Source organism: Copidosoma floridanum, unplaced genomic scaffold (genome assembly GCF_036245765.1).
Source record: "Copidosoma floridanum isolate Cflo_tuat_1 unplaced genomic scaffold, Cflo_Japanese_pri ptg000028l, whole genome shotgun sequence".
Classification (NCBI taxonomy): Eukaryota; Metazoa; Arthropoda; class Insecta; order Hymenoptera; family Encyrtidae; genus Copidosoma; species Copidosoma floridanum.
Genome location: NW_028321905.1, coordinates 6,205,080 through 6,232,160, shown reverse-complemented (window position 1 = coordinate 6,232,160; position 27,081 = coordinate 6,205,080). Strand labels below are relative to the sequence as shown.

Sequence of the window (27,081 nt, the reverse complement as noted above, 5' to 3'; positions counted from 1 at the left end):
TTACATAATCAGCAATGAGCACTGTATTCTCTTTCAACGCTTGATGTTGGTCCAGAGTTTATTTTATTCGTTTAATGAATTGTTATAAAGTGTTTTTCATAAATGTGAAAAGATCTTAATCCTTACGATTTCCAGTTAAAGCAGTTTTTATTTGATTTTTAAAAGCACTATTAATAACGTTCCAATCCACGTATACACTTTTAAAGGATGTTGTGGCTATAATATCTAGTGTCACTGTTGAGATTCCTGCTCTTTTTATTACTTTAAAGCAGTCACTTTTTACTAACTAAAAATGTATAAAAAAATCCGATTCATACTCAAATGATTTGACCGCTTCTATTATTTCTAATCGTTAATAATTTTTACTAATGTTTAAATATAGTTTTCCTCGTCAAGTTGTACAAAATTTTTATCTCTGTATCTTTTAGTCTTTTTTTTTCCCCAGTTAACCGTCTAAAACTAAAATTTTTTTTTTATTACTGCCATTTGTATTTAAACCAGCATCTTCGTTATTAACTTTGTTTTTCTTGAAACTAATTTTTCCTATGTCATTTTCTGATTTTAAACCAATACAGTCTGTGTCATCTTCAATGATATCAACATGATTTCCTTTTTTTTCTCGTATTCTCACAAAAACTCTGCTTTTATAAATATTTTAACTTTTCATACTAGTTTGTTTCCCACACATAATTTTAGAAGATGTTTTATTCTATTCCACAGTATTAATAATAATTCTATTCTTCAAATAAGCTGCAGTTTTAACTATTTCTGACTAAAATCAATTATAAATCCTTGGTTCTTTTAATAAACGTCTAGACATATCCATGATATTCGTACTATACTTTTCTGCCGTTTCCTTTACTTTATGTACTTAAGGTGGACACGGTTCAATAGATATTCCTTTCTCACTTGCAAAATAACTTGTATCCTTATTCATATATTGTTTTTACTATCCAATCTTAGTCTTTTTTATTTTTTTTCCTACCTTACTTTCAATTAAATTAACATAGTCAACAAAACAATGATATAATTTATCTTAATACAATAAGCTTTAGCTACTTTACTGTTATTATCGGTAAAAATTAAAAGATATTTCTTGCCATTTAAACCAGTAGTACTATGACGTCCATTTGAATTGGTTGAGTTGGTTTGCACAATTCATGGAATAACTTTGCCCTTCGATCTGTAATTATTAAATAATTAATTATGCATTTTATTTTTCAGACATATCAACAAATTTTCTACTAATAGAATTCTGTTTGCTCTTGTTACTTTACCGTAACTTATTCCATTTCTATCTATGTCTTTAACAAAAAGAACATTTTTCATTATGTTTGTTTTACTTTGACCATAAACATTAAACTTTGGCCTAATATAACCTACTTCTTTTGCTCTTAAAGAATGCCTGTTACTTTTTTTCACATTTAAAGGCTCTTTTAATTAAACAAATTTATAGAAATGTCGGTCATCATTTATAACATGATCTGAGCAACCACTATCAAGTAACCAGTCAATCATACTCACACAGCGGTTCACTTTAACATACGACTCATTAGGTCTTTCTTCGAATTCTGCGTTAAAATTACTCACATAACCGTGTTTATTTTAATCCTCTTGACTATTTTACTGCCAATCACCTCCTCGATATTGTTGACGAGAGCCTCTACCAGCTCTACGACCTCAGCCTCAGCCAACATGATGTTGCCACTGCTTTTGTTGTTGTTTTAGGCACCAGCCTTGTTGCTGCTGTGCACCACCTTGCTTTCATGAATTATTAGTTCGCCCTGTTCTCGTACACCGCGCCTTGAGTTTCCATATTTTCAACACTTAAAACATGCTCTTTCTTTTTTCCCTTCAGTTATAAACGCTTTGTATGATGGATCAATATTTTGTGCCAATCATAAAGCAGACAACTATATACTGGCATAGTACGCCTTACGTAATACTTATGCACTTAAAAATAAAATAAAAAATATATCCAAAAATAAAATATCAGCAGCATAGAGGCTCTCAAATTTCACAGAGCACGCTGGTGCCTAACTTACCATCGGGTAAGAGACGAGACAAAGGTGTCGAAGGAAGAAATAAGTAAGCAGTAGATTAACCAGACTGTGATTAATATTTAATTGAGTATTTATTTCTCATCATCCTGACTAACGACATTACAAAGAAATAAAAATAATAGCTTACGATATTGGCGGTGTTTACTTGTTAAGCTGCGAATAGTGTCGAGAAAAGCTAAAGCTCATTCGGCTTGGCTATGGCAGCTTTGTCGCCGTTAATTGCTCACACAGTACGTACTGGAGCGCGAAAAAACCCTTGAGCCTCACAGAAGCATAGCAACACGACTCAGTGGATTTTTTTCCTTAATACACAGAACGCAGGTACATTCAAAATAAACGGTGCTAACATTACCACCCGCCAACGTCATTTTACAACGCGTTAATACGTATATTATTATGAGAAAATCTTAAGATGCTATCTGGGTTAAGAGATAATGGAAAAGGTAGAAAAAATTAATAATACATTTTATAAGTATTTAAATCGCGATCTACAAACTTTTCGCACAAAACAAAAAAGGAGAAATTGAAACCAATAGCTGCCCCTGGCTAAATTGCAATGTTTAAATATATATTCATATATATTTTATAATTTAAAACTAATTAATCTTTGACATCGTTAAGTTAGCCGCCTGCCGTGGATGGACCAGGCTCTAAGTTGACTGGAAGCAGCACTAGTTTCCGTATTGGTCTTCACAGAGTGCTTTTGCTTTTGCGCAGAAGAGCCGATCGACAGAGGCCATCGAAGCCAGGGTTAGTCTATTGGATTTGACCTATAAGCCACCGGGTTGCTGGCTGAAGCTCGATTTTTGTAAGCATCACATTGTCCACTAGTAAATTGCGCTGAGACCACGTCCACTTAGAGCGTTGCTCAAGCTGTTCTAAATATTCCTGGCTCCCACGTGTCCAGAAGCCATCACGCATTTGTTGAACGAACCTTCATCTAGAACTACGATAGGAAAAGGGGTGTGACTCTGTTGAGTCGAGGGGAGACATTAAGGCTGAGCCAACAAGAAAATGTCTAGGAGCCAAAGCCACAGGATCCTTTTTGCTAGAACTGAGATAACTTAGTGGGCGAGAGTGCAGGCAAGCCCTAATCTGAGTGACAAGCGTGGAAAGCTCCTCAAAGGTAAAGAGAGTCTCTCCAATTACTCACTTTAGATGAGTTTTACAGGCTTTAACTGCCGCCTCCCATAAGCCTCCAAAGTGGTGAGCACTGAGAGGAGTAAAGCACCACTCAACACGCTCAGCAGTGACTGCTACTGCCGCTGACTGACTGAAAACAGATGAGTGGTGAAAAAGGCAACGAAGCTCTGAATCAGCCACTTGTAAATTTGGAGTATTGTTGCTATACCTATAACGACCCAGCCTGTGCCTTGCAACAAAGCAACGAAATGCAGCGAGGAAAGCGGGTGTCGAATAATCAGGCACGATCTCAATGTGGATAGCTTTGGTGCTCAGGCAAACAAAAACAGCTATAAAGCCTTTCAGGGCCTTGCGTCTTAGACCCGGGGATGACTTATACAGGACCGGTATGACAGGATTCTGACGATTTTGTGAGTGGAGGAAAACTGAGAGAATCAGTCCAGCCATTTCTACTGTTCGAAAGATTTGATCAAAATTACAGCAGGGGTGCTTCTCTTCTCGTTTTGTATATTGGAGTCAAGTGTTGGCGACTTTGGCCAATACCGAGGGTGCTTCACAAGCCACTGGGGCCGATCCACCATAGAGTCAGCGATGAAAGTACCTCAATGAAAAAACCGCGTAAAGCACAGTCAGCCGGGTTTTCTTGGAACGGCACATGACGCCAAGTGACTTTGAGGAAGCAGTGAGTGTATCTTACCCGCACGATTAGTGACAAAAATTTTCCAACTTGATGGGTGTCCCTGTAGCCAAGCTAAGACAATAGCTGAGTCAGTCCAACAGTAGGTATTCTTAGTAGATAAGACGAAGCTTGGCTGAATAAGCCGTATAAGTTGAGCCAGAAAAAGGGAACCACACAGATCTATTCGTGGTATATTGACTACCTTAATGGGGGTAACCTTGGTCTTGGCAATGAGCAGGTGTGAGCGAGTACTGGAGAAGGTACGTATAACAGCATACACTGCTGGTGTGTATGCCTTTTATGAGGTTTTAGAGAAGCCGTGCAGATCCCAAGAGGACGTAGGATCATACTGTATCGGAGGGGATAAGGATCCTGATCGAGCCTATCTTCATGAGCTCGAGACGAAGCTCTAACCAGGTTCACTTGATAAGAGAAGATAAAGTTTGATCCCACTTGACTCCTAAAAGCCACCGATCCTATAAGATAAGCTTTGCTCTTACTATAAAAAGGGAAATCAGACCCATCAGGACTTAAAGCTTCGCAATTTCGTACAAGATCCTAATCTTGGTCGGTTCCTTCTCAGACAGGGTCTGTGAGATTCTGTAATGCATGACATCACCAGCTAAAGCTCACAACATACCTAGAGCAACAAAAAAATCGTCAAAAAGCCTTGAGAGCTCAATAGGCTGAGATGAAGCACCAGAAATTTCTGAGAGCAGGCAAGCAGAGTTTGAGGCCCATTCTTCAAGTGACATATCAGCAGAGGCCAAGATTTCCCGGAGATCAGTAGCTTTCTTACACAGTCATAATTCTGTGTTATTTCTACCAGAAAATCATCAACATACCAACAATCTTTGACAAGTCTAGCTCTTTAAGACAAACTCGGGCTGCTAGCTCGAGCATACATGCGTTAGCAAGAAACAAGAAAAGGCACCGTGGTGGTGCTATAGGTAACCGTGTTTAAACAGTAATGTATAGGTAGGCGATCCAGAGAATTGCACCACAAAATACTTTGGCAATTGCGATCTTAGAGGCGTACGAAAAATTGGTGAAACATCCTTACGATGTCACACATAAATGCAGGATGATAGAAGCGTCATTGAAGAAGAATGACTCCGATGTCCCCGAGAAGATTAGGGCCTGGGTGCATAAAGGTTTTGAGGGTGATACCGTGACGATCTGTGTGAGATGCGTAGAAGACCACTCGCAGCTTAAAACAGGACTCGCCTCAGATCCCAGGGTGATGAGGAATGTATACAAAGGCACAGAGTAAAATATTGGACGAAATTCAAGCAGCGCCTTAATTTTCAACCAATTGAAACAACCACAAGTAAAAAATACTCAGACAGATATCTGCTATATCATGCCACTCCTACATTTTCACATTTCATAAATCTACAACCCCTAAAAACCACCCCTACCAGACCACAAGCACCTCAACCAACCTGACCCTGGAAATAGAATGATAAAGCGTTTATTTTTCTTAAAATGATTATGTTACATAAAATAAGCAAGATAACCCACCTATGCAGCCCAACCAAAAGGACACGGGGAATAGGAAGTTTACATTCTTATTTCTTCTTTGAAAGCACAATCCCACATCACAAGTGGGCTAACCCACTTATTTCTTATACACAATAAGCTGACCCACCCATCACAACCCTTGAAAAGCACCCCTACCAAACCACAAGCATTTTAACCAACCTGACCTTGGAAAGAGAGTGTTTAAATATTAATACTCCTTCGAATCATCCTATCCCAACTCACAAGCTTACCCACCCACCCCAACTTATCTACCTCAAACTATCCTTCCTTAACCTCTAAAAAACACTTCTATCAAACTATAAGTGAGCCAACAAGAAATCTACTTGTTTTCAACTATTCTAACTAAAAACTGATAATTATGCTACACCTCCTTACTACCCCATTTCTAAGAATCACTTCTAAAACTACTACGCCATATGCTAATAATCCTATAATTCACAAACCCTGAAACTTTAAAACTATTAAATCCTGAAACTAATAATTCTTCTAATCCATTCTTAAAATTTTAAAACTTATTAAAGTACATTTCGCTTTTGAATATTTTCAAAAAGGACTGCAAATATCATATCCCATTCATTTAAAAAAAAAATGATTGGGCAAGTTTAATATTTTATAGATAGACAATGTTTTATTTGAGTCTTAGTTACACTTACACAGTAACAGTTGTGTATAAAGAAATTTTTGTACTGAAATGTTTTTGAGGCTTTAAAATTATTTAGATGCGGTATAAAACTAATTTTTTTTTTTTTTTTTTAATAACTTAATTTTTTTGTTTTTACATTAACCGTTTGAAGTATTCTCAAATTTTTATTTAAACGTATACACAAATAATAAAAATAATTTCTTGACTCTAAATTTTTCATATAATTAAGAAGTATAAAAATTATTTTAAATCTTTGTGTAGGTTTCTACATATTAAAACTTTCATCATACTTATTGTCATGAAAATTTAAAACATCGCAAGGTAGTAATTGTTTGTTTAAAATGTCATTGTACTTGAAATATTCGGAATAATGTAAAATAATTTTGAACAAGAAAAATTGTTAATCTCATATTGATTTGGTTGTTACAAGTCTGAAATGCAAATATTTATTTTCCGAATCGAATAAAAATGAAATAAAAAATTAAATTGAGTAAGACATTAACCGCTTAGTTTAAGGATAAATAGAGTAATGCTTTTCGTAGAAAACATAGTTTTAAGACCAAGTATGACGATTTTTTGCAAAAAAAGGTCTCTATTACTTCAAAAAGTGATTATTCTTTAAATCAATCGACATTATTTAACAACTCAAATTCATCTGAATCAGATTGTACTCTGATTGCAGTAAGAAGACCACGTGTATCTTTTATAGAAGAATCTTCAAAAACGAAATATAGAAGAGCTGTTGAGATTGCTAAAATGTATACCAAAGAACTTCCTCTGGCATTAAAAATCAAACTACAAGAAAGCACCACTCAGGGTACCTTTGAAAATGGAGATGTTTCTGACCCTCAATTAATTTATAAATCGTTAGCTATGTTTTCAAACTTCAATTCATCTTTTTGCAAATATTAGAAACTAAGATCTTATAATTTTATAATAATATGGAGTGATTACTAAAGCTAAAAATGCATTTTATCCTGAATATATAAATATATCTGATACTGGAACAGCAATTAATATTATATCTCTGCTCGATTTAACCTTACAATGGATTTTGACAATGTTAGAAAACCACAGAATTAAAAAAATGCAGTAAGAAGTTAATTTTTTCTGGTAAATACGGAATGGATGGAAGCTCAGGGCAACAAAAAACAAAGCAGCCTTTTACAAACAATTCTTTAGATTACACTTTAAGTGACGATGAAAACAATAGCAATTATTATTGAAAAGACTTTTCTAACGAATCTGTGTTTATTGCGAATCTAGTTCCTATTGAAGTGAAGACTGTTGACGATAAAATTTTGTGGTTAAATGAAAAACCTTTCTTCCACAGTGTACTGCTGTCCAAGAAGCTTAGAAATTGTTAAAGAAAGCGATATTATTACAAAAAATTGTTATAAAACGACTTTCAAATCATTGACCAAAGAAAAACATTATATTTTGAAATTTATGGATATGAAATGAAAATATGATGATGATAATGATGATGATGATGTCTCCAATGACTTTACTATGATAGAATGGTAAAGTAGGACATGTTTTAACAGATCAAGAATCGTCAAATTGTTGCAATATTTGTAACGTTGGACCGAAATGTATGAACGAAATTAATTATATTTTAGATGTTCTTTGTTATACAGAGTATTACAAGTTCAGATTTCCAATATTACACAGCTGGATTCATGGAGTATGTATTGCATATAGCCTATCATTCCGATTTTTAGTAGTAGGTGGCATAAGGTTTAAACAAAAACTTAAAATTAAATCATGAAAGACAAATTCAACAAGCAGTAAGAGAAAAAATTAGAATAACTGATGATATCGATAAAGAAGGTTCCGGTATTGCAAACACTAGCAATGTAGCCCGTGCCCTTTTTTCTAAGTATAAAGATGTTTCTAAGATGATTAGTATTCATAAGGACATTATAAAATGATTATTTGTAGTATTACAAGTTATATCTTCTAAAAGCAAGGTTCGTTCAGACTTATTTACCAATTACTGTTTAGAAGCAGCTAAAAAATATTTAGCTCAAAAGCAGCAAAAGATCTCATTCATGGTTGTAATATAATCGAAATATTTCCAAAACCTATGGGATATTATTCAAAGAAAGCTCAGGAAGCCAGTAACAAGATTTTTCGGAAAGCTTATATTTCCCATAGTAGAATGATGAACAGAATCCAAACAAATAAGGATATTATGCATTGTTTATCATGAATATCAGATACCTTAAAAAGTTAATTAGAAATCGTAGAAAGTAAGAATAATAAGCACGTCATTACTAAAGCAAAAAAATTCCTAATACTTAACAAAAGTAAATAAAAATCTTGATTTTGTTTCTCAATTAACCAGCATAATAACATTGATTTTGCCAACGCGATTTCTGCGTATTCTAAAACGCTAAATCTAAAACTAACCTAAGCATTTAAACAATAGTGTTACAAAAATGACTAGCTCTAAAAGGATAGTTTGCGAGATTAAAAAAAAATCAATAACTAAGCATTAGATGTGTAGATAGGTAATCATAATCGTGTTTTATTAGGGGTAATTCTAAAGGGTTAGAAGGGGGTGGTTTGGGATAGATGAACTGTGGGTGTGTGAGTTAGCGTACTTGCGAGATGGGATGGGATGATTCGAAGAAATATAAACATTTAAACACTCTGTTTCCAGGGTCAGGTTGCTAGGGATGCTTGTGGTTTGTTAGGGGTGGTTTTAAAGGGTTTTGATGGGTAGGTTAGCTTATTGTGTATGAGAAATAGGTAGGTTAGCCGGCTTGTAGTGTGGGATTAGATTTTCAAAGAAAAAATAAGAATGTAAGCTTCCTATTCCCCGGGTTCGTTTGGTTGGGCTGCTTGTGGTTTGGTAGGGGTCGTTTTAAGGGGTTGGAGGTGGTAAGAATAGACTGAATATGTTCGATATAGGTCGGTTAGCTTGTTTATCGCATAGAACATAATTGTGAAAAAAATAGGCGCTTTACGCTCTGTTGCCAGGGTCAGATTGGTTGGGATGCTTGTGGTTTTATAGGGGTGATTTTTAAGGGATGTGATGGGTAGGTTAGCTTATTGTAGTTGAGGAATGGGTGGGTAAGCCCACTTGTTGAGTGAAATTGGATTTTTAAAGTAAAAATAAGAATATAATCTTCCTTTTTCTCGGGTCAGTTTGGTTGGACCGTTTGTGGTTTGGTAGAGGTCGTTTTTAGGGATTAAAGGTGGTTAGAATACGCTAAATAGGTTCAGTATAGGTGGGTGAGCTTGTTCATTGTACGAAACATAATTATTTTGAGAAAAATAAATGCTTTATCACTCTTTTCTCAGCGTCAGGTTGGTTGGGATGCTTGTGGTTTGATAGGGGTGGTTTTTAAGATTGGTGATGAGTAGGTTGTTGTGTATAAGGAATGAGTGGGTTAGCCCGCTTGTGGTGTGAAATTGGGTCTTCAAAGAAAAAAAAAGTTTCCTTTTCCCTGGGTCAGTTTGGTTTGGCTAATTGTAGTTTGGTAGGAGTGGTTCTTAGGGGTTGTAGGCTTAGGAAAAATGAAAGTGTAACAGTGGCATGTTATAGCAAACATCCTTGTGAGTATTTTTATTTATATATCGGTTGACAACTGAGCCACAGCTCGAATTTCGTCCAATATTCTACGCTGTGAGAGGGCTCGAGCAAACCCTTAGCCGCAGGCATGGGACTTATGTGCCCCAACACTTGATACTCTCTCATGAACTTTGTGCATGCTAGACGCAGTGTAAGATTGCACTCTTATTTTCTCTCTATGCCCTGCAGGCATTCGAAAGCAGCTTCTCGTGAACTTACAAGATCAGGTCTTTTGGTTAAACGGTATTTGGACGACAAAACGTCCTGATTCATCGCGTCGCACTGTTTGTTTGAAGTGCTGACTGCATTTTTCCTCGGTAGGGCTGAAAGGCTGGCTAGCCTGAAGCTCCTTGATTTTCCAGAATTTCTGAAGAGCAGAAGAAAGCTCGTGATCAATAAAGACATTAAAGGTATATCTTAAGGTGACCTTGGTGTTGGATAGGTATTTTGAGTACCTCCTATGAATACCCATTTGAATGTAGTACATAGAGCTGATGGCGTGCCTGGAGGTTCTGTGATGAGGCCAGGAAGCAGGGTATCAGTGAAGACTTCAGCTCCAAGCAAACAATTAATCTGACTGGGCGTTTCACAGAAGGAATCGGCTCAGTCAAGTCCAGCGGTGTGGGCCCAGCTCTCCATTTTAACGCTCGTGGATGGCAACTTTGAGGTAAGCTTCGCCATGGTGTGGGCGTTACCCTGTAACTTGAAGGCAGAATCAATGAGAGAATGAACAGTATAGGTGACCACTCCCTTTGCTGTGGAGGTAGAATTACCTAAGCCAGACATGACTGTATATTAACAGGCTCTCTCTAAGAATGGTGCTCGCACACTTGCATACGTCCAAACATATATTTAGCCTGCTGTCAGGAAAGGTTTTATCACTGTTGCTGTTGGCACAATGAAATCTAGAAAGACCACTGGATATTTGGCCCCAATGATGAGTTGTGTACCAAGTCGTATAGATTATGTTCAATAACTTTTTTTTATTGCAATTTATAAAAACAATATTGGTGCACGAAGACATAAAAATTTAAAAAATTGAAGGTAAATCAAAGGATATGGTGATGTTGAGCATTCAGAATAAATATATTTAATCATTCAAAAACATTTCTCATATAAATCAAATAAGTTTGAAATAAATTTTTATCTGGGTCGTTTCTTGACGTTATTTGCCCCGATCAAGTTGTATTTGAGCTACACGTTTACAATATATGTTATCTAATTCACTATAAGAGTTACTAACATTTCGTAAATTTGATTTAGCTAAAGATTTTTTGTTTGTATGGGTCACTGGATTCAGATACTTTCGTTATATTTCCATCAAAATATATCAAAAATTGATTTTTGCAACATTTTATCGATTCAGAAGACAAAAAACATTTGCAAAGTCACGGATTTATTTGAGGAAACTACACAAAATCTTTAATTTTTATTCCAAATCATAAATATGTTACTAGATCAAGGTTTTGGCTTGGGTTGGACGTCCAACCAGCTTGTTCGTCCCAGCATACTGGAGAAGATGTTTTTCAGCCTCTTGGTACTATTGCTCATGGGCTGAGCTGATATGACAGGCAACAAGAGGCAGTACTTCTGCTATTACAGCTGATGAAGTATTGTTCTTTGTATTGTAATAAGTATTTATACGAACAATTCTCTAAATCCATATTTATACTTGCTAGCAAACAGCCGTGTGATACATAGTTTTGCAATTTTTTTTTTTTGATTACTTTATCCTTATCTGTAAAACATTTTGTACCCTAAATAAGGTTTTAATACGCTTATCAAGAGACATCAAAATTTTTTGTTTTGTTATCAAATAGCAATTGACCACTTAATATTTTTACTCGAAAGCAATTTCATCTCCTAATTGTATAAAATATCAAGTGGACGTTAATGTAAATTTCATTTTAATGTATTTTGCAAGGTATCTTTGAAAAATTGGCTTATTTCGTTTGTCTAAGTGCTAATAAATAAATAAATTTAAACTGTTAATGTTGAAAAAAACCTGTTCCAATTTCAATTACCCAAGCAGATGTAACTGCTCCAATCTAAATTTTCTAAGCTATGTCAATAAATGACTAAATGTGATTTAGTTTTTGGACTGTAGGTAAGCATGAAGAAAAAAAAGATCAACATGGTTTGATTTCTTGACCGTTGACAAGGAAGTACATGAAACGACTTGAAACTTGGATATACAATGCAACATCTATGAGGTTGCTTTCAGTCTTTCATCACTTAAAGTACTTACCGCAACTGCTTATCACAAAGAACAACCCATGTCAATCAACAAAACAGTAATTTTAATTTAAAAGACTGAGAATTAGGTGTTTATAAGACTGAAGAAAAGTAACAAGTTCCAAGTACCCACGTCATTGAAATAAAGTATGAATAGCTAAAGGTTCTAAAAGGTTCTAAAAATAAGCAAAAGGTATTCACTACTTTGTTTCTCCAGACACAGTTCTCACTCGTGCATTTCTCCAACAAAAATTCTAGATAGCCCTCCAAAAGCAAAAAGTTTCAGTGCAATAGAAATTACGTTACCTGAAACGGGTTCATCAACTTACTGAATATTTTTCAGGTGGTTCATCAGTCAGTAATATTAACACTTATATGATAGAGATGGCCGATCCTACTAACGATGTGATAGGCTGTTATTTCAGAACCGTCACCGTGCATCTCATTAACTTTGGAAGTCAAAGATAAGCAATTTCTATCGTACTACAAGTTATATAGACAATAGTTTTGAATTTCAATAAATAACAAAAGAAAAGAAACATTTCAGGTTTTACGTGAAAAATTTTTGCCTGATCATTCAGGACCGTCTATGATGAAAAGTTTCGACATTCGAATTATATGTCATTCTAAAAATGTTTTTCTAGTTTCTGATTAACTGCATAAGTAGTACATTGAAAAATTCATTTGTAGGATATCATTATTCTAATGTTTTTATTCTGCTATACTTATAATTTCATCTATTTAAGGGACTTAACAAATACGTGACAAAATTTACCTTCTAGTAAAAAGTTTTAGCCATACCGAAAATGTTACGAACTTAATTATTACAATTGACATCTTCTGTAGGACAATTTTTTTAATTTTTTTACAAAAAACCAAACACAAATCGCTGAAACCGAATAGAAAGCATTATTACACTAGCCTATTCAAACATTTCACCTTACCAAGAAATTCAATTTTTCCAAATCTAATACTTCTATACCCACTACGACGTCATTTTTTTAGAGCATTTCAAAAGTTATGTTGTTATGCGCTCTCTAATTTTAACATAATGTTGCTCCTTGTACATAAATTTACATAAATTGAAAAGAAAATTTTAATGATTCCTTAAAAAAGAATTTTTTCAAGATTTTTGTTACAGGTCTGAAAACAGATTTTTAATTTGTTTTTAAAAACAAAGTTTAACGTGTTCAAAATAATGTACAAAAAAAAATTTGCCGTATTTGTTAAATTTGAACGACAAAATTAAATTAAATTAGTCATTTTTTATAAGAAAATTAAAATGGTATTATTTAATAACAAAACTGTGTTTAAGGTACGATGTTATTTGACGTATGCAATAATTTTTAGGGACTTATGCAAAGGGGCCAAAGCTTCACTAGTATTAATTGAAGGAGGCTTGGGCGATTTTGAATTAAATGCTGGCTAGGTCTGAAATTCAGAGATTATATAGATAAAGTTTGCTAGATTTTTTTAGAAAAACAAAATAGGTAGGTCAACACATTTATTTTCGAGAAAATCGCTTGTGAAAATTCGTCATTTTAACACGCAACCTTACGGAACCCGAAATTAAATAGATTACCGTACCGCAATAAAAAGCTGTGGGCCCACACATTAAATTGGTACTTGTACTTGAAAGTATAAGGAATCTATTATTTAAAAAAAAGAATAGGATCAACACGTTAAATTTTGAGAAAATAGCAAGGAAAACATCGAACATGAGAATTGTTTTGTTCAGGTACTGTAAGTGCGCTTGCGCTGTACATTCATAAACATACAAGCATGAAAATTTAAGTCTAACACAAGTATAGGTATATAATAGCAGATGTACAAGAGAGTACAGTGTCGTCAGCTTTATCGTGGCAGGGCCGTCATCTTTACACAAGGTACCTCGGGAAAACTAATAAATTTTTTAATATCGATTTTCCCAATGACTTTTCCGCATATTACTGCTATTTTGTTTACACATGTGTATAATCAAAATGATTATAAAAAAAATATTACAAAGAATCATTTGTATGACAAGTATCCCACAGGGGCCCCTCAACAGATACGACACCAAACGCCCAAGCCTCCTTAATGTGGCTGTAAGGATTTAAATGGTAGCTAAGCCCTCATACGCCCATTGCTGCATCAAGTAAAATTGGCTTATTTAGATTAATTTAACCTTACAAAAATTTTTTTTGTCGTCTTTTGCCATACCCATCCACCCCTGTCTATTCCCGATCAGCCTTAGGCACTTTTTCACTACCTCTGGATAAAAAATAGTACTATAATACTAGTTACAATCATACTTTTGCATTTAATGTTATTTTCAAGGTACCACCATGGTGCATTAGCCTTTTAAAAAAATTTTAATAAAACTATGGTAGCCATTGCAACTTCATCATAAAAAACTATTAAAAATAGTTTAAACATCAAATAATCATGTTTAATATAACGTAAACAGCATACATTAAAATAACTGACTTTTTTATAATCATATCACTTTAAGAATCACCCAAAAACAATTTTCTGATTAGTTACCTGAACAGTTAGCTAATAACATTTTTTTCTATACAACGGATTTGTACGTATTATAATGGTAACTAAGATGCCCCACTTTCCCATCACCCTTGCTGTATCTGTTTTAATCTAAGAAATTGCTACTAAAACTTTCAATCGCTAAAAATGATATTATTTAAAAAATTATCTATCAAAAGCTCCTATCCAAATAGTATTCTTAATCTTAAATTAACTGTTTGCCTCTCCCTGTCTTTCTCTCTCTCTTTCTCTCTCTCTCTTTGACTCTCTATGTGTGTATATATATATATATATATATACACTAGTGGGACTTCACACCTCTGTGCCCTCTGCACACCAACCCCCCTAAAGAGATAAAAAATTGTCTACATTACCAAATATTATTTTTACGTAAATACGATCAACATAAACAAAGGTATCATAAATCACTAACAGCAAAGTGTGGTACTTCTATCGTTTTAGCGTATGGTTAAACAGTAAATTTTAATTTTTGCATGTACCCAAAAAACTTACTAAGAAATTTTCTTCAACAAACATAATTAAATAAATTATCATATTTTGTTGATCTCATGATTTTTCTATTATTGTCTCTATTAAGAGACTTGGGAGAAGTACTAATTATTTTTTAAATTATTTAAACAATAATAACAAACAATCAACTCTTTGACAATATTACTTATTCAAAATATCTTACAGACCGAAAGAACAAAATTTCAGTCCTTAATCACATGCCAGAAGATTACCTTAACAAGTATTTACATATGCTAACGTTATAATTGAAAATAATTGATTAAATTATGTAAGAAACATTAAAAAAAATTTAAAAATTAGGTGTTAATAAATCTGACAGCATTATTTATATCAGTTTTGCAATTGAATTTCTAAATAGTGTTCGGAAAGGTCTTCCACCCCATGAGCTTCATTTAAAAGTTGGAGCATTTATGACATTATTAAAAAATTAAAGTACATGTGACAGTTACTGCAATAATACGCGATTAAAAATTGAAAACTTATTTATCAAAAATTGGATAAGGACAAGAAAAATAGTGTAAGGGCTGTAAAGGCGTTGTGAATGGATAAGGGGTGATAAGATAATGGTGTGGGGGGCTGTGGGGGGTCTGTGGCGAGATAAGAGAAATGGTGTGGGAGGCTGTGGAGGGTCTGTGGGGGAGCTGTGGGGGGTTTCAGAAAAATGTGAAAAATGTTAATTTAACGGTGAAAAAAGTCGAATTTTATCTTATTTGTGGGGGGGGGCTGTGGGGGTGTAATGAATACTTCACACAAATAACTATATAATATAGGGATATATATATACACATATATATATATATATATATATATATATATATATATATATATATTTGTTGTGGATTCTTATTCCTTAGAAGAAAAACCTAGCACAAGAAAAGAATACCAAATACCATCACAAGGTTTAGTCCAAGCTTATCAAAACTTTGTTTTTGTAATTTATATATTTTTATCCTAAGAGCTTCTATGAATACACATTGTTTTTTGCAAAAAGTAAAAGGAAATGATGAAAAATTTTCCATAAGTAGAGTGGTTTGCAGGATGAAAAATTTATTTCATGCGTTATTACCTATCATAGTTAATTCAAGTTCAATTTTGAATTCTAGTAAATGAAGTGAGAGGCCATTATTTACACTTAGCCAGAGTAAAGTTTGTTCTAGAAGTACTAAAATTTATTTTAAAAATCATCCGACAAATAAATTCCTAAATAAAAATGTAGCAAATAAAATATGTATGTACCGTAGTCAGGAGGTTGGGAGATCGGCAAGCAGAGTGAGCAGGGGGACTGAGCTCTACTAGTATAAATACGTACATATATCTTATTACACTATACAATAAACTGTATGGAACACTTCCCATAAACCTCTTTAGTGCGCTCGCCATCACCCCCAAAGGTACTTCCACTGTTACACTATCATTATCCTCTCTCTTACTTATTACAAGAAAAATAATATTATTTATCTGCTATTTTTATCTAATACTGATTGGTTTAAGTATACTTTTCACTTTTTCTTACATTTTTAACGCCTTGTCACTGCCCCCTTCTAAATTTTTTACACCTTCCCCATCACCCTACTACTGCCCTCCCACATGATTGTTGGGATAGAAATTTTCAGTCAATTTTATTATTAATCGATAGTGAATCACTGTAATTTAATTTGGTACCAGAATAATATGATTCAAGTGATCATATGAATACTACAATTATTATTAAATAGTAAAGCATGACACGATTTACTCCGATTTCATAATTTCATAGTTCTGTCTCAAAATTATGTTAGTAACTTTTAAAAAAACTATGTTTTACCCATTAGACATATCTATTTAGGTTAGTATTAGAGTATAAATAATTAATTTAGCTTTGCTAACTAAATAAAGTTTTTCTATAGTTACTTAAAGTATGTGCTAAAAATATTATTAAAAATGATATTATGTTATTTCATCTTTCTCATACGCATCTAGATTTATTTGTTAAGGGTATGAATTAAGCATTAACCAAGAAACAGCCAAGCTCCTTTAATTAAGTGTTACGTATGAAAATTATTTGCCTAAGTTCATTGTTCTCATTTTGTCACGATTTTCATTCGATACCTATTATTAAAAGAAGGGACAAGAGAGTTCTGTCTCTTTGACTTGATAAGACAGTGAAATATATCTCATGCAAACAAGTCATTTTGTCAGGCCAATATTCTAACAGTTTTTATTATTCTGTTACATAGCATAATTAATATTCCTATGTAAATTGTAATATGTTATACAATTTTTGTATAAGGCTTTAAATTTAATTTTTTTAATTGAAAAACAGCTTTTTTATAGTATGGACTGGAATCTTCTTAATCTATTTGTCTAAGGAAATAACAAGTCGTCAAACACTTATCATAAGAGTTAGATAATCTCTTAGATGCATCATTAAAATGATAATTAAAGAATCAGAAAATTGCACTAAGTTTATGTTATTTTGCATAAAACAATAACAATTCTCAGTAAAGCCTTAAAAATAGTACGTCAGACTGTGCAAGATTCATACAACAATAATGTATCTTTTCGAGTTACCCAGTTTTACATGGAACATAAAAATCTTGTTATATTTAATAAGTCGTCTTCACTATTTTTTTTATTAAAAATAAAAACCTTTGCCAATAAAAAATGTAATTGGTTATACAAATTTCATTTTGCCTATTTTTTTTTTTTTTTTTTTTAAATCTCTGTCTATAATTTATCTATCATAAATTCTCCTCGTATGTTGCAAGTCCTTAAAATACAGTAACATTAGTTTGGCTCGTTTGTAAACTAGTAACCACAAACACAATAACAGCACTGTCGGAGACCACCAGTTTGAAGTGAAAAAGAAAGTTTATGAGTCTCTAGTTACAATACCACCAAAGCATGAACAATATGTGTACAAGAAATTCAGAAGACTCTTGTTAAAGAGCAATAAGATTAGACGGAAGACAGTTCATCCTTGGAGTTATGTCAGATAAAAACATTATTCGGGCTTGAATTAGAAAAGTAGCGATGACACACATACACAAATAGTTTATCTTACTATAAAAATATCGATATGTTAGCTACCGACGCCGTAGATTTCTTAAATCTTGTCAGTCATGTTCATATATAATAGATCATTAAATCTTCCTCTTATACATTTTTAATTGACTTGACTTGGATGACCTGACTTTTTTTCGTTATTTAGTCTTATTTGGTCCACATCTCCTTTTTTCAAACTTAGATTAAATTTTTTCAAATTTAGTGGTGGAAATTGTTTTCGCCTGACACTGTTAAGAATGTATTTCAGTAAATTAGAACCACTGGTCCTCCAGTCACCAAGTTTACTGAAAGACACAATCCAGAGAAGTGTAAGGTGGCTTAAGAAGATTAAAAAAAGTAAGTAAACTGAGATATATGTAGTTTTTCAGTTAGTTTCTGAGATAGTTTAATTCACACAATCAAAAAAAAAAGGTGGCTATTAGCATATACATCAGACTGCTTGTTAATTTAATGCTTGTACTTTTCTAAGCTTATTTTCTATCCTGTCCTTATATAACTGTTTTATAAGTTTTTTTTTAAACTAATTTTTTTTTTAACGTTTACAGAGCTTATGATAATTGCAGTAACTTTTACTGATATTATTCATTTAACTGTTATCCTATCTTTTGAACTGTTTAAATACAATTTTTTTTAATGTAGTCTTAAAAATGTTTTTCAAAATTTTTAAACAATAACTCATCAGGTTCCAGGTTATTCTATCGTATATTTCCAAAATATTTTGAACTTTTCGTTTATTTCTAAGACATACAGGCCATAATTGTCCATCTTAGATCAAGGAACTTCATGGATTTTAAGGTCCAATTCAGTTCTTGCTACAGCCCTCTACATGTAGCCTTCTTACTTGTTTTCATTTTATCTCTTTACTCACAATTCCTAAGATGATGACAAAATTGTCATGACGAAAAGTTATTACTGCTTTTGATAAAATAACAGTTGACTCATCTTAAGCTTGTTTTCTTGTTCATCGTTTATTGGAAATCTTAGCTAGGCTTCTTACTAAGGTTTTGAAGTTCTTCTTAGGTACTTCTCTTAGATAAACCATTGAAGGATGTTGGATGTTCGAGAGAGAAATGTTCTTATGATGTCTTTGTAAGACCAAGCCTTGTATAGTGGTCTGTTGACTACTGCATTAGTGAGAAAGAGAGTGATTATACGCATGAACGCGTGGGTATGTGTGAGTGTGTGTGCGAGCTTAAATACTCTGATCTAGCGCATTGTGCCATGTCACCAGTATACGTATGTCCACTACTTTAGTCACACCACTTGTAAAACCACTCATACTTAAGTAATCATTGATAAGTCCCCAGGCAATAGGACTCAGCCTTACTGAATTTAGAATTGTGAAACTCGTTCACGAAATCTTCAACTATTTTTTAGTTACAATACAGTTTCGCTAAAAAGATATGTCGTGTTAATTGATTTATTGCTTGATAAGTGTTAAGTACATGCTGCACATGTGTCCACTTTTTATTAGAAGCATAAGTCAGCTTATTTATTCTACAATGAGCTTTGAAAACCCCTAAGATTATTTTTTGAAAGTTGTTGTTTTATTCACGCACTGATGTTATTTGTGACAAAAGTTTTATGGTTGTTTGTCAGTCCATCCAACATACCCCATGATTTTTGTACAGTCATAGTAAAATCTTCTCTGACCATATAATAACTATTTTTGTTTCCCAACAAAGAGCTCACAAAGCTTTACCATAATAACTGCGTTGACTATGGTGTATCTATCAATATTACACTCACATAGAAAATTTTTCTAGCAAAAACAGCATCACAGCTCATGCAGTATCTTGCCGAAATTCAGTTTATCCTTCTGCTGATGCTCATCACCTCCCTGGTCAGCACTTTGTTACTACAGATGACTCAGCACCAATTAACACAATTGTGAACCCAAAAATAGTTACTTACGTAACAAGTGCGGAAAAGACTATTTCCTGCACGAGTCGTGATTGACTGGCACGAGTGGCCAGAGTTGATGGGAACGAGTGCCAGTTGAGCACACGAGTGCGTAGCATGAGTGTGATCGCACGGCACAAGTTACCGTAACCGGCCACGAGTGCGAGTCTATCACACGAGTGCGGGATATCGTCCCGCACGAGTTGCATACAAGTTTTTTTGCAATAAGAGTGCGGAAAATAGGTGTTTTCCGCACTGATATAAGTGTGGAAAATCGATTTTTCCAAATAGTGTGCGGAAAAGGTTTTTTCCACCCTCGGGTGGTTTTGGGAGGCTGGTACTTCCTCGGGCAAAAAAGCAGTTTTCCGATACTTGTTCGAAAAGTCTCCTTTACGAACTTCGTTACGGACCTCACCTTCGGCTCGGGCCGCAAACCTCTCGGTTCGCAAACAAAGACTTTTCAAACTCGTAGGAAAACTTCTATTATCGCACACTTTTTCCGCATACTGTGCGGAAAAACCTTTGCCATCAAACAAATCAACTTCTTTGTTAGTAGTACGGAACGTTACTTAATAAGTCCCACATTGGTATCTAACACATCGTCCACCTTTGTACCCATATTACGGAAGCGACTATCCACCATACGCGTGCGCATCGCAGACGTGCAAGTTAAGTTGATGCGTGCGATGTTATCACATGGAATGCATGAAGTATTTGTCAAAAACCAGTAGGCAGTGGGTGCTTAGGCACCCTAGTATGGAGTAGTACTTCTGTAAAATTATATGGCACACAAATCCTATTACAAATATAATTACGCCTTTTATGAAATGATTTTGCGTACGAAGCCAGTGCAATCATCTTTAGAATGAGAATGCCGATGTTAGTTGGGTATGATTTAATTAATATTTTAATATTTAATGAATGGACGATTATAAAGAATAAATCACTTAAAGTATTTTGTCAAAAAAATACTTTAATAAATAAAAATGCTTTTATTACTAAGGCTAAAACAATATTTCGAAAAATTTTAATGTTTGTCAAATATTTAGGAAAGTATTAATTGTATTTACAATAATTTATAAATAATCTCAATTTCAAGGTTATACCAAGCCACTGGTAAACTGTTATTTAAATGACATTTAACAAATTGTTTATGTATAAAAAATTTACAGGTTTTAATTGGAAACTTCCTTAGTCAGCACTTAATAATATTATATGCACATTATTAAAGGAAACTAAAGATTAAGAAAAAGTACAATACTTGTTATTCAATTTTTAAATCATCCAAGTAGACAAAGACTTTTATTGGTTCTTTGTTGGCAGAAGTTTTAAATAATAATGAATACATAATTGTTTGTTCCTCCATTGTTAATAACAATAATAATGTCCTCTACAGACTTTGAAAAAATATTAAAATCATGAGAGCAACTTAGGCTAGAGTCACATAGCTATTCTTATGTCTCATTTGTTGATTCGAAAAACCTTACCAAATTTGACCAAGTGATAGACAAGCCAACTCAGGATACTGTAATAACTATTTGTTTGGAGATTGTTCAGTGTCATCTTCAAATGCTTCTTGAGTTCATCTTTTTTAATGTTTGTTATACTTTCTGTATTATGTTTTAATAGCTCTATACAAAGAAAAATCATTTAGATACTTATTTTTAAATTCACATAAAATTTTTGCTACATCTGATATCAATCCACTTGGACCTTCGAGAGTAAAATCAGAGAACCTTTTAAGTAAAACTATTTTAAATACTTAATTAATCGACAATTTATTCTCTATGTTCGGAATTTAGTTTTTACAGAAAAACTAATAAAAGCTTCAATCTTTCAAAGTATGTAGAATTTCTCCTTGGCTTTTCTCTTCAGCGTATAACCAGATTCCATCATGCAAGTGTAAAATGTCTTTTTCAAAAGTATATTTCTAGTGGTGACGTCAGACATTACGTTAAAACCTGCTAGAACGGTTTCGTTACTAACAACTTTGTCACCTCGTTTTACAAGCGGTAAAACTTATCTAAATAGCCAGCATGAAACAAAACGCGTCCTCGTTGGTAGGAAGACCCAACAGAAAGACTTTCAGTTCTTCTTTTGCTGTTTTCTAAACTGTGCTCAGACTTTCAACATCACCACTTCTTTGAGTGATGAAGTAATCTTCGTAGGCAACCATTATTTTCAATCAACGCGGTTGAAGTGGAGCGTCTGTGTGGATGTTCGAAAGTCAAAGGGTATGAGTCTTCTAAGACTGTCCCTCATATTGATTTCAATGTAGTGAAATGAGTTAATTAACAATGGTATATAAATAGAAGATTAGAAAATTTTACTTTTGGCACAACCGTATACGTCAGCTTGGCGGTTCAATGACACTACCTGCAACAATCGCAATTCAACGCCTGATACGATGTATGGATCACAAATATCACTGATGATCTTGAGAATTGGCAAGATTTTCTGGTCAAACGGATCAAACTTTGTTGATTTTCAAGAGTAGATTTTTTGTTCTTTTAGAACCCAAAGCCTAACATAATTTTTCGGATGATACTAAGCAATATGTGTGTAACTACACACTGTTTTAAAACTGAGAAACTTAGCAACTATGCAACTAACTCTTTTCTATCTCAAAACTACGTGATCTTACAGAGAACAGGAACTGTTGATTTCTTATATTATTTCTTAAATATTTGTGTAAAGACCAATGTATGAACAATAACTTACATCAGTTTAATGACGTTCTGTGTATACATGATCGTGTGTTGTACTATGTTTTTTGCTGTAACCTTTCTCGTGCTACACTTTTGCTGCATGTTATAACGTCACTTTTATACCAACACTTTATTGTCCTTCCAAAGAAGTTTTCGAAAGTAAGCTAGTAACATAATGCAAACTAGTAGTATTAGGGTAGTACTGCATACTACTTTCTATTACCCAGGGTATTAACGTAACTACTCATTACTTATATAAGTACTTATTTATAATTTCGATAATTTTACATTAATCTTAATTTTAGTCATGGGGCCCAGTACCAATTTTTAACAAAGCACCTAATGGTACAGCCTACGACTAACTAGGTGGTGACCACTGACCACAAGTACTAACGCAGCTTTTAGTGTATAAGAGATACTGCCTAGTTACTCGACCCATAACAACCACTGGGTCTTTGATCGCTTGGAAAAATTCACGCAATGGCAGTAGCTAGAGTATCACAGTTTTCTTACTGCCATTCAATCTTAACAGCCAACTTGACACCCCGGAGACAATTCAAGCCACTCCTAACTTCCTATGTTAGGAGCTCTCCACTAAACAGGCACCTATTTACGTATCAAAATCGATAATTGTTCGGTGTATTTTGTTGAAAATGTTAAGAAAAACGTCTACAAATAGTTGAGAAATAGTGTTCTAGTAAGCTTTTTGCAAGAATCAGGGATTATCTAGGCACATGTCTTGTCCCAAAAGAAGTTGTATTTAGACACCATCTTGTTAATGTTTAAGCATTACAATGTGTTACAAGGTTATACTACGTTGACTGTCACCTTGATAATATGTCACCTCACCTTTATATAATAAAGTTCATGACACCTATGTTGCAATCGAGTATCCATACCGTCAAACTTAACTCTGTGAAAAAGCTAAGCGACGGTGGTAGTAGATAACTTGCAGCACCGTAGGTGCTATTAGAAGATTAGTACTGTTAAAAGAGAAATAATTAGACAAAAGCTTAATGGTTTTAGAAAAACAGCACAATAGTGTATCGATTTATCTTTTCAAGAGACCGCGAGCGCTTTCGGAGTGCTAGCGCAATGGCATCATGGTGTATTATGCAACCAATCGGTGATCCCTAAATTATGCACCAAATCGCTAGTGCTAATCAAATCGACTGTGAATATTGAACAATAACGAAAATACCATGCTGGAGGCTGTAGGCGTTATTAAATGGTTGCTGCTGATGATATCCAAGCTGTCACTGGAACTGATGGAAGACTGGGTGGTGATACGTAGTGAGTTGAGACAATAGCCAGTATGATTAGCTTTTGACTTTTCCAGTCCCTTAAATGGTACAGATAATTGACGTGGACAATAGTAGTTTGAAAAAGATAAGAGTAAAAAATAACATAGCAAGATTATAGTGTCAATATACGGAGTCGTTTATTGATTACGCACTGCTCTAACCACTGCCATAACATAGAATTTACCAAGTGAGTAAATAAAGTGACTTTCAAATACTGAATTTTTATAAAACGATTAAAATCATTCCACAAATTAAGTTATTACATTAACAATTAATAATTATAGAAATAATACTCAAGATGGTAGCAACGTTTTGAAAGAAATCAGCAAAAAGAGTAAGGAAACGAGATTCTCTGTTTTTTATTCTATCCCTCTCTTTTATTATTGGAGCAACTAAATTAGCAAAAATAAAGATAAGAAAAAGTAGTGTATCTTTAATTCTATCTCTCTCTCTTTTATTAATATTCCAACTACAAGTAGATGTCATAAATAAAAACAAACATTGAAAGTTTTATAACATAAGTTATTTGATCGTGTAGTATCAAACATGTCTAAGCTGGTTTCGTGACAGCTACTGCTTTTAGAAAGCCAGAAGAGAACTATGGCATGGGTATATCAGCAAAAAAGTTTATTTTCACAATCCGTCCATGACTTACAAAATTGTTCGTGCATTCAGAGAGCTAGCTAAATGATGATTCTGGTGACGAACAAAGAGTTTTTGGCATGGTGATAATAAAACTATGAGCTGTAGCCACAGCCGTAAATTTGTAGTCTATGGATAGTTGACAGGCAGCAGCATCACGCATGATACATAGTACTTGCTACAGATCGAGTATTATGCTCACTGAGACCCATAATTACCCTCACAGAGCATAAACATGTACTACACTTAAATTAGTACGTAGCAGCTGCTACTGTGCATCATTTTCACTGATTTACCCTTTGCTGAAACGTTTGCGCTCTGTCCATCATAGTATTGCACTGTTTTCTGTTTATTTTCTTAAATTTTCTGATAATTAAAATATTTTAAATGTAATACAATCTTATTACAGAAACAAGACATAATTGTTAAAAGTTAAGTATGTAAATCAGATCACGGATTCACATTCCCAGAGTATTGTTATCAACATGCATGCAAGTACGCTGAGGTAATATTAGCAGTGAAAAAAAAAGAAGTGTATAGGGTAACATAGTGGTCAATTTGTAATGCCTCACCAATTACTATCAAACCTTTTCGCTCAGAACAATCTTTTTTTTTCAAGTTTTCTGCTTCTCCCTCTCTTTTTTTTTCCATCTTTTTTCATACAATAATTTGATAAACTTTATATATAATAGGGCAATATAAATGTGACACCACGTCTTTTTCTCTCTCTCTCTCTCTCCACTACTCCAAGATTTCGCATGTCTTCCCACGCTCAGCAAAATTTTATATTCTTCCTACCCGTTGTACCATCTCTTTTTCTTAGGGTTCAGGTAAACATAAACAGTAAAGAGGAGGGATAACGTAGGCCTCCCATTTCTTAAAAAGTAAACGGTGGTACGATTGCCCATTTGTAAGCTTTTAGTTATCTAAGTAGTAGGAGTTTGTTCTGATAGACTACTGTGCTGAAATAACAACTTATGTGCAAGTTACCAAACTTAGAAATCATGTCCAAGTATTATAATAAACAAAAGTACAACAATTCTAATCATTTTTTTCCTAAAAATAAGTAAAACTATGCATCCCAACTTAGTTTTCAAGTACACTGAAAGAACATTACTGATACTTGAACAAAAAAACAAGAAACCGTTCTGTTTGGCTTTGTCACAGCAAGTTTCTTACAGCAATTTATGGTGTTTAAGAAATTTACACAAACAAAACGTTAGTTTTGAGATGATGCAATCTATTAGAAGCATAACTGGAAGCCAAAAGTCTATAGGACATCTATGGCGGCCAGTTTAGAAAAAGAAAAATGTAGAAAGACTTCCAGTAGCGATGTTGGTTGAAAACAGCTGGTGCAAGAAAAGACTGCTTTACTATACACAGAAACTGTAACACAGTAAACAGAAAATATGACAGCTCTTTGGCCTTTAAAATAAGCTTTGACTGCAAGAATCACAAAAGAAACCATACACCACAAAACACAGGGTAATAAGTATCTTTCAGTCGTCCACAGAGTAAGATAAAACAAGTGGTCAGAAGGCTCACCACAAGAAGCTTTGCAGTCCTTCGTCATAAGATTGTGGTACTAATTTACCAAATGGATCAGTATTTGAAATTAAATGTCTGTTTATATCATATGTTAATGATACAAGGCATTTAACTTTACCCTCTCTTACACATTTTTTTTGCCACACGTTGCCCATATTCTTCTATAAATACTTTGTCTCAATAATTAATATTAATCCATCAGTCAACCCAAAAAAAAACCTATTAAGCATTATAAAAAAAAGAATTAAAAATGTTGTTTATCTATTTTACAACACTACCTTTGAAGCCATAAGACAGGATAGATACATTTTAATAACATAAGCACGAATAGTTAGCCTAAGTGAACTGTACATTGCTACTATTTCTTTTACTGAGGTAGTACCATCAAAAATAATATATAAAAATGATATATTTACCTATCAGCATCCTCTCCTAAAAGAGTGATAACAGCAGAGTCTGCAAGAGTGATTGCAGGAGCAGAGAAAAATTCTCCAACTATCACCAACAGTAGAAGAAGAAAAAAAGTCTTCTGAATATCCTGAAAAATTATTATTTATTTTGTTAGTATTCACTGAACGTATTATTTGTGTTAATAAGATCTTATTCTTACAACATTTGGTAAATTTGATAGATAACTTATGAAATATATTCGTGGTGCAAGTATTACTATCAAAAGCCGTAGTTAAATTTTTCTTTCGTATTTGACGAAAGTTTTTGTCCGACGTCTTTTTATTACTGAAAAATTTCTAGTAAAACCTGTCTAAAAAATTTTTCTTTTGTTTTTATTAAAAATACTAAGGAATTATAAAAAATTCCCTTGAAAAATGAGCATTAAAATGTTATTAATCGTGTCTGTTTGAATAAAGTTTTATAAGAAATATAAGTTTGTGACAGTGCAAAGTGATTTTGACAGAATTAATGCTAAATTCGTTTGCATGTCTTAAGCAATTGCACTATATTAAAACTAGATCTCAAAACTGGAACTAA

General features: G+C 33.6%; 1 protein-coding gene across 1 annotated transcript in view; it reads right to left on the bottom strand.

Moving 5' to 3' along the window:
* Positions 1 to 27,081, bottom strand: part of jef (major facilitator superfamily domain-containing protein 6 jef) — a 467,956-nt gene that overhangs the window by 307,809 nt on the left and 133,066 nt on the right. The window contains exon 4 of the mRNA XM_089595806.1: positions 26,511 to 26,632. Coding sequence (XP_089451932.1) covers positions 26,511 to 26,632 — 122 coding nt within the window. The remainder of the gene's footprint in view (positions 1 to 26,510; positions 26,633 to 27,081) is intronic.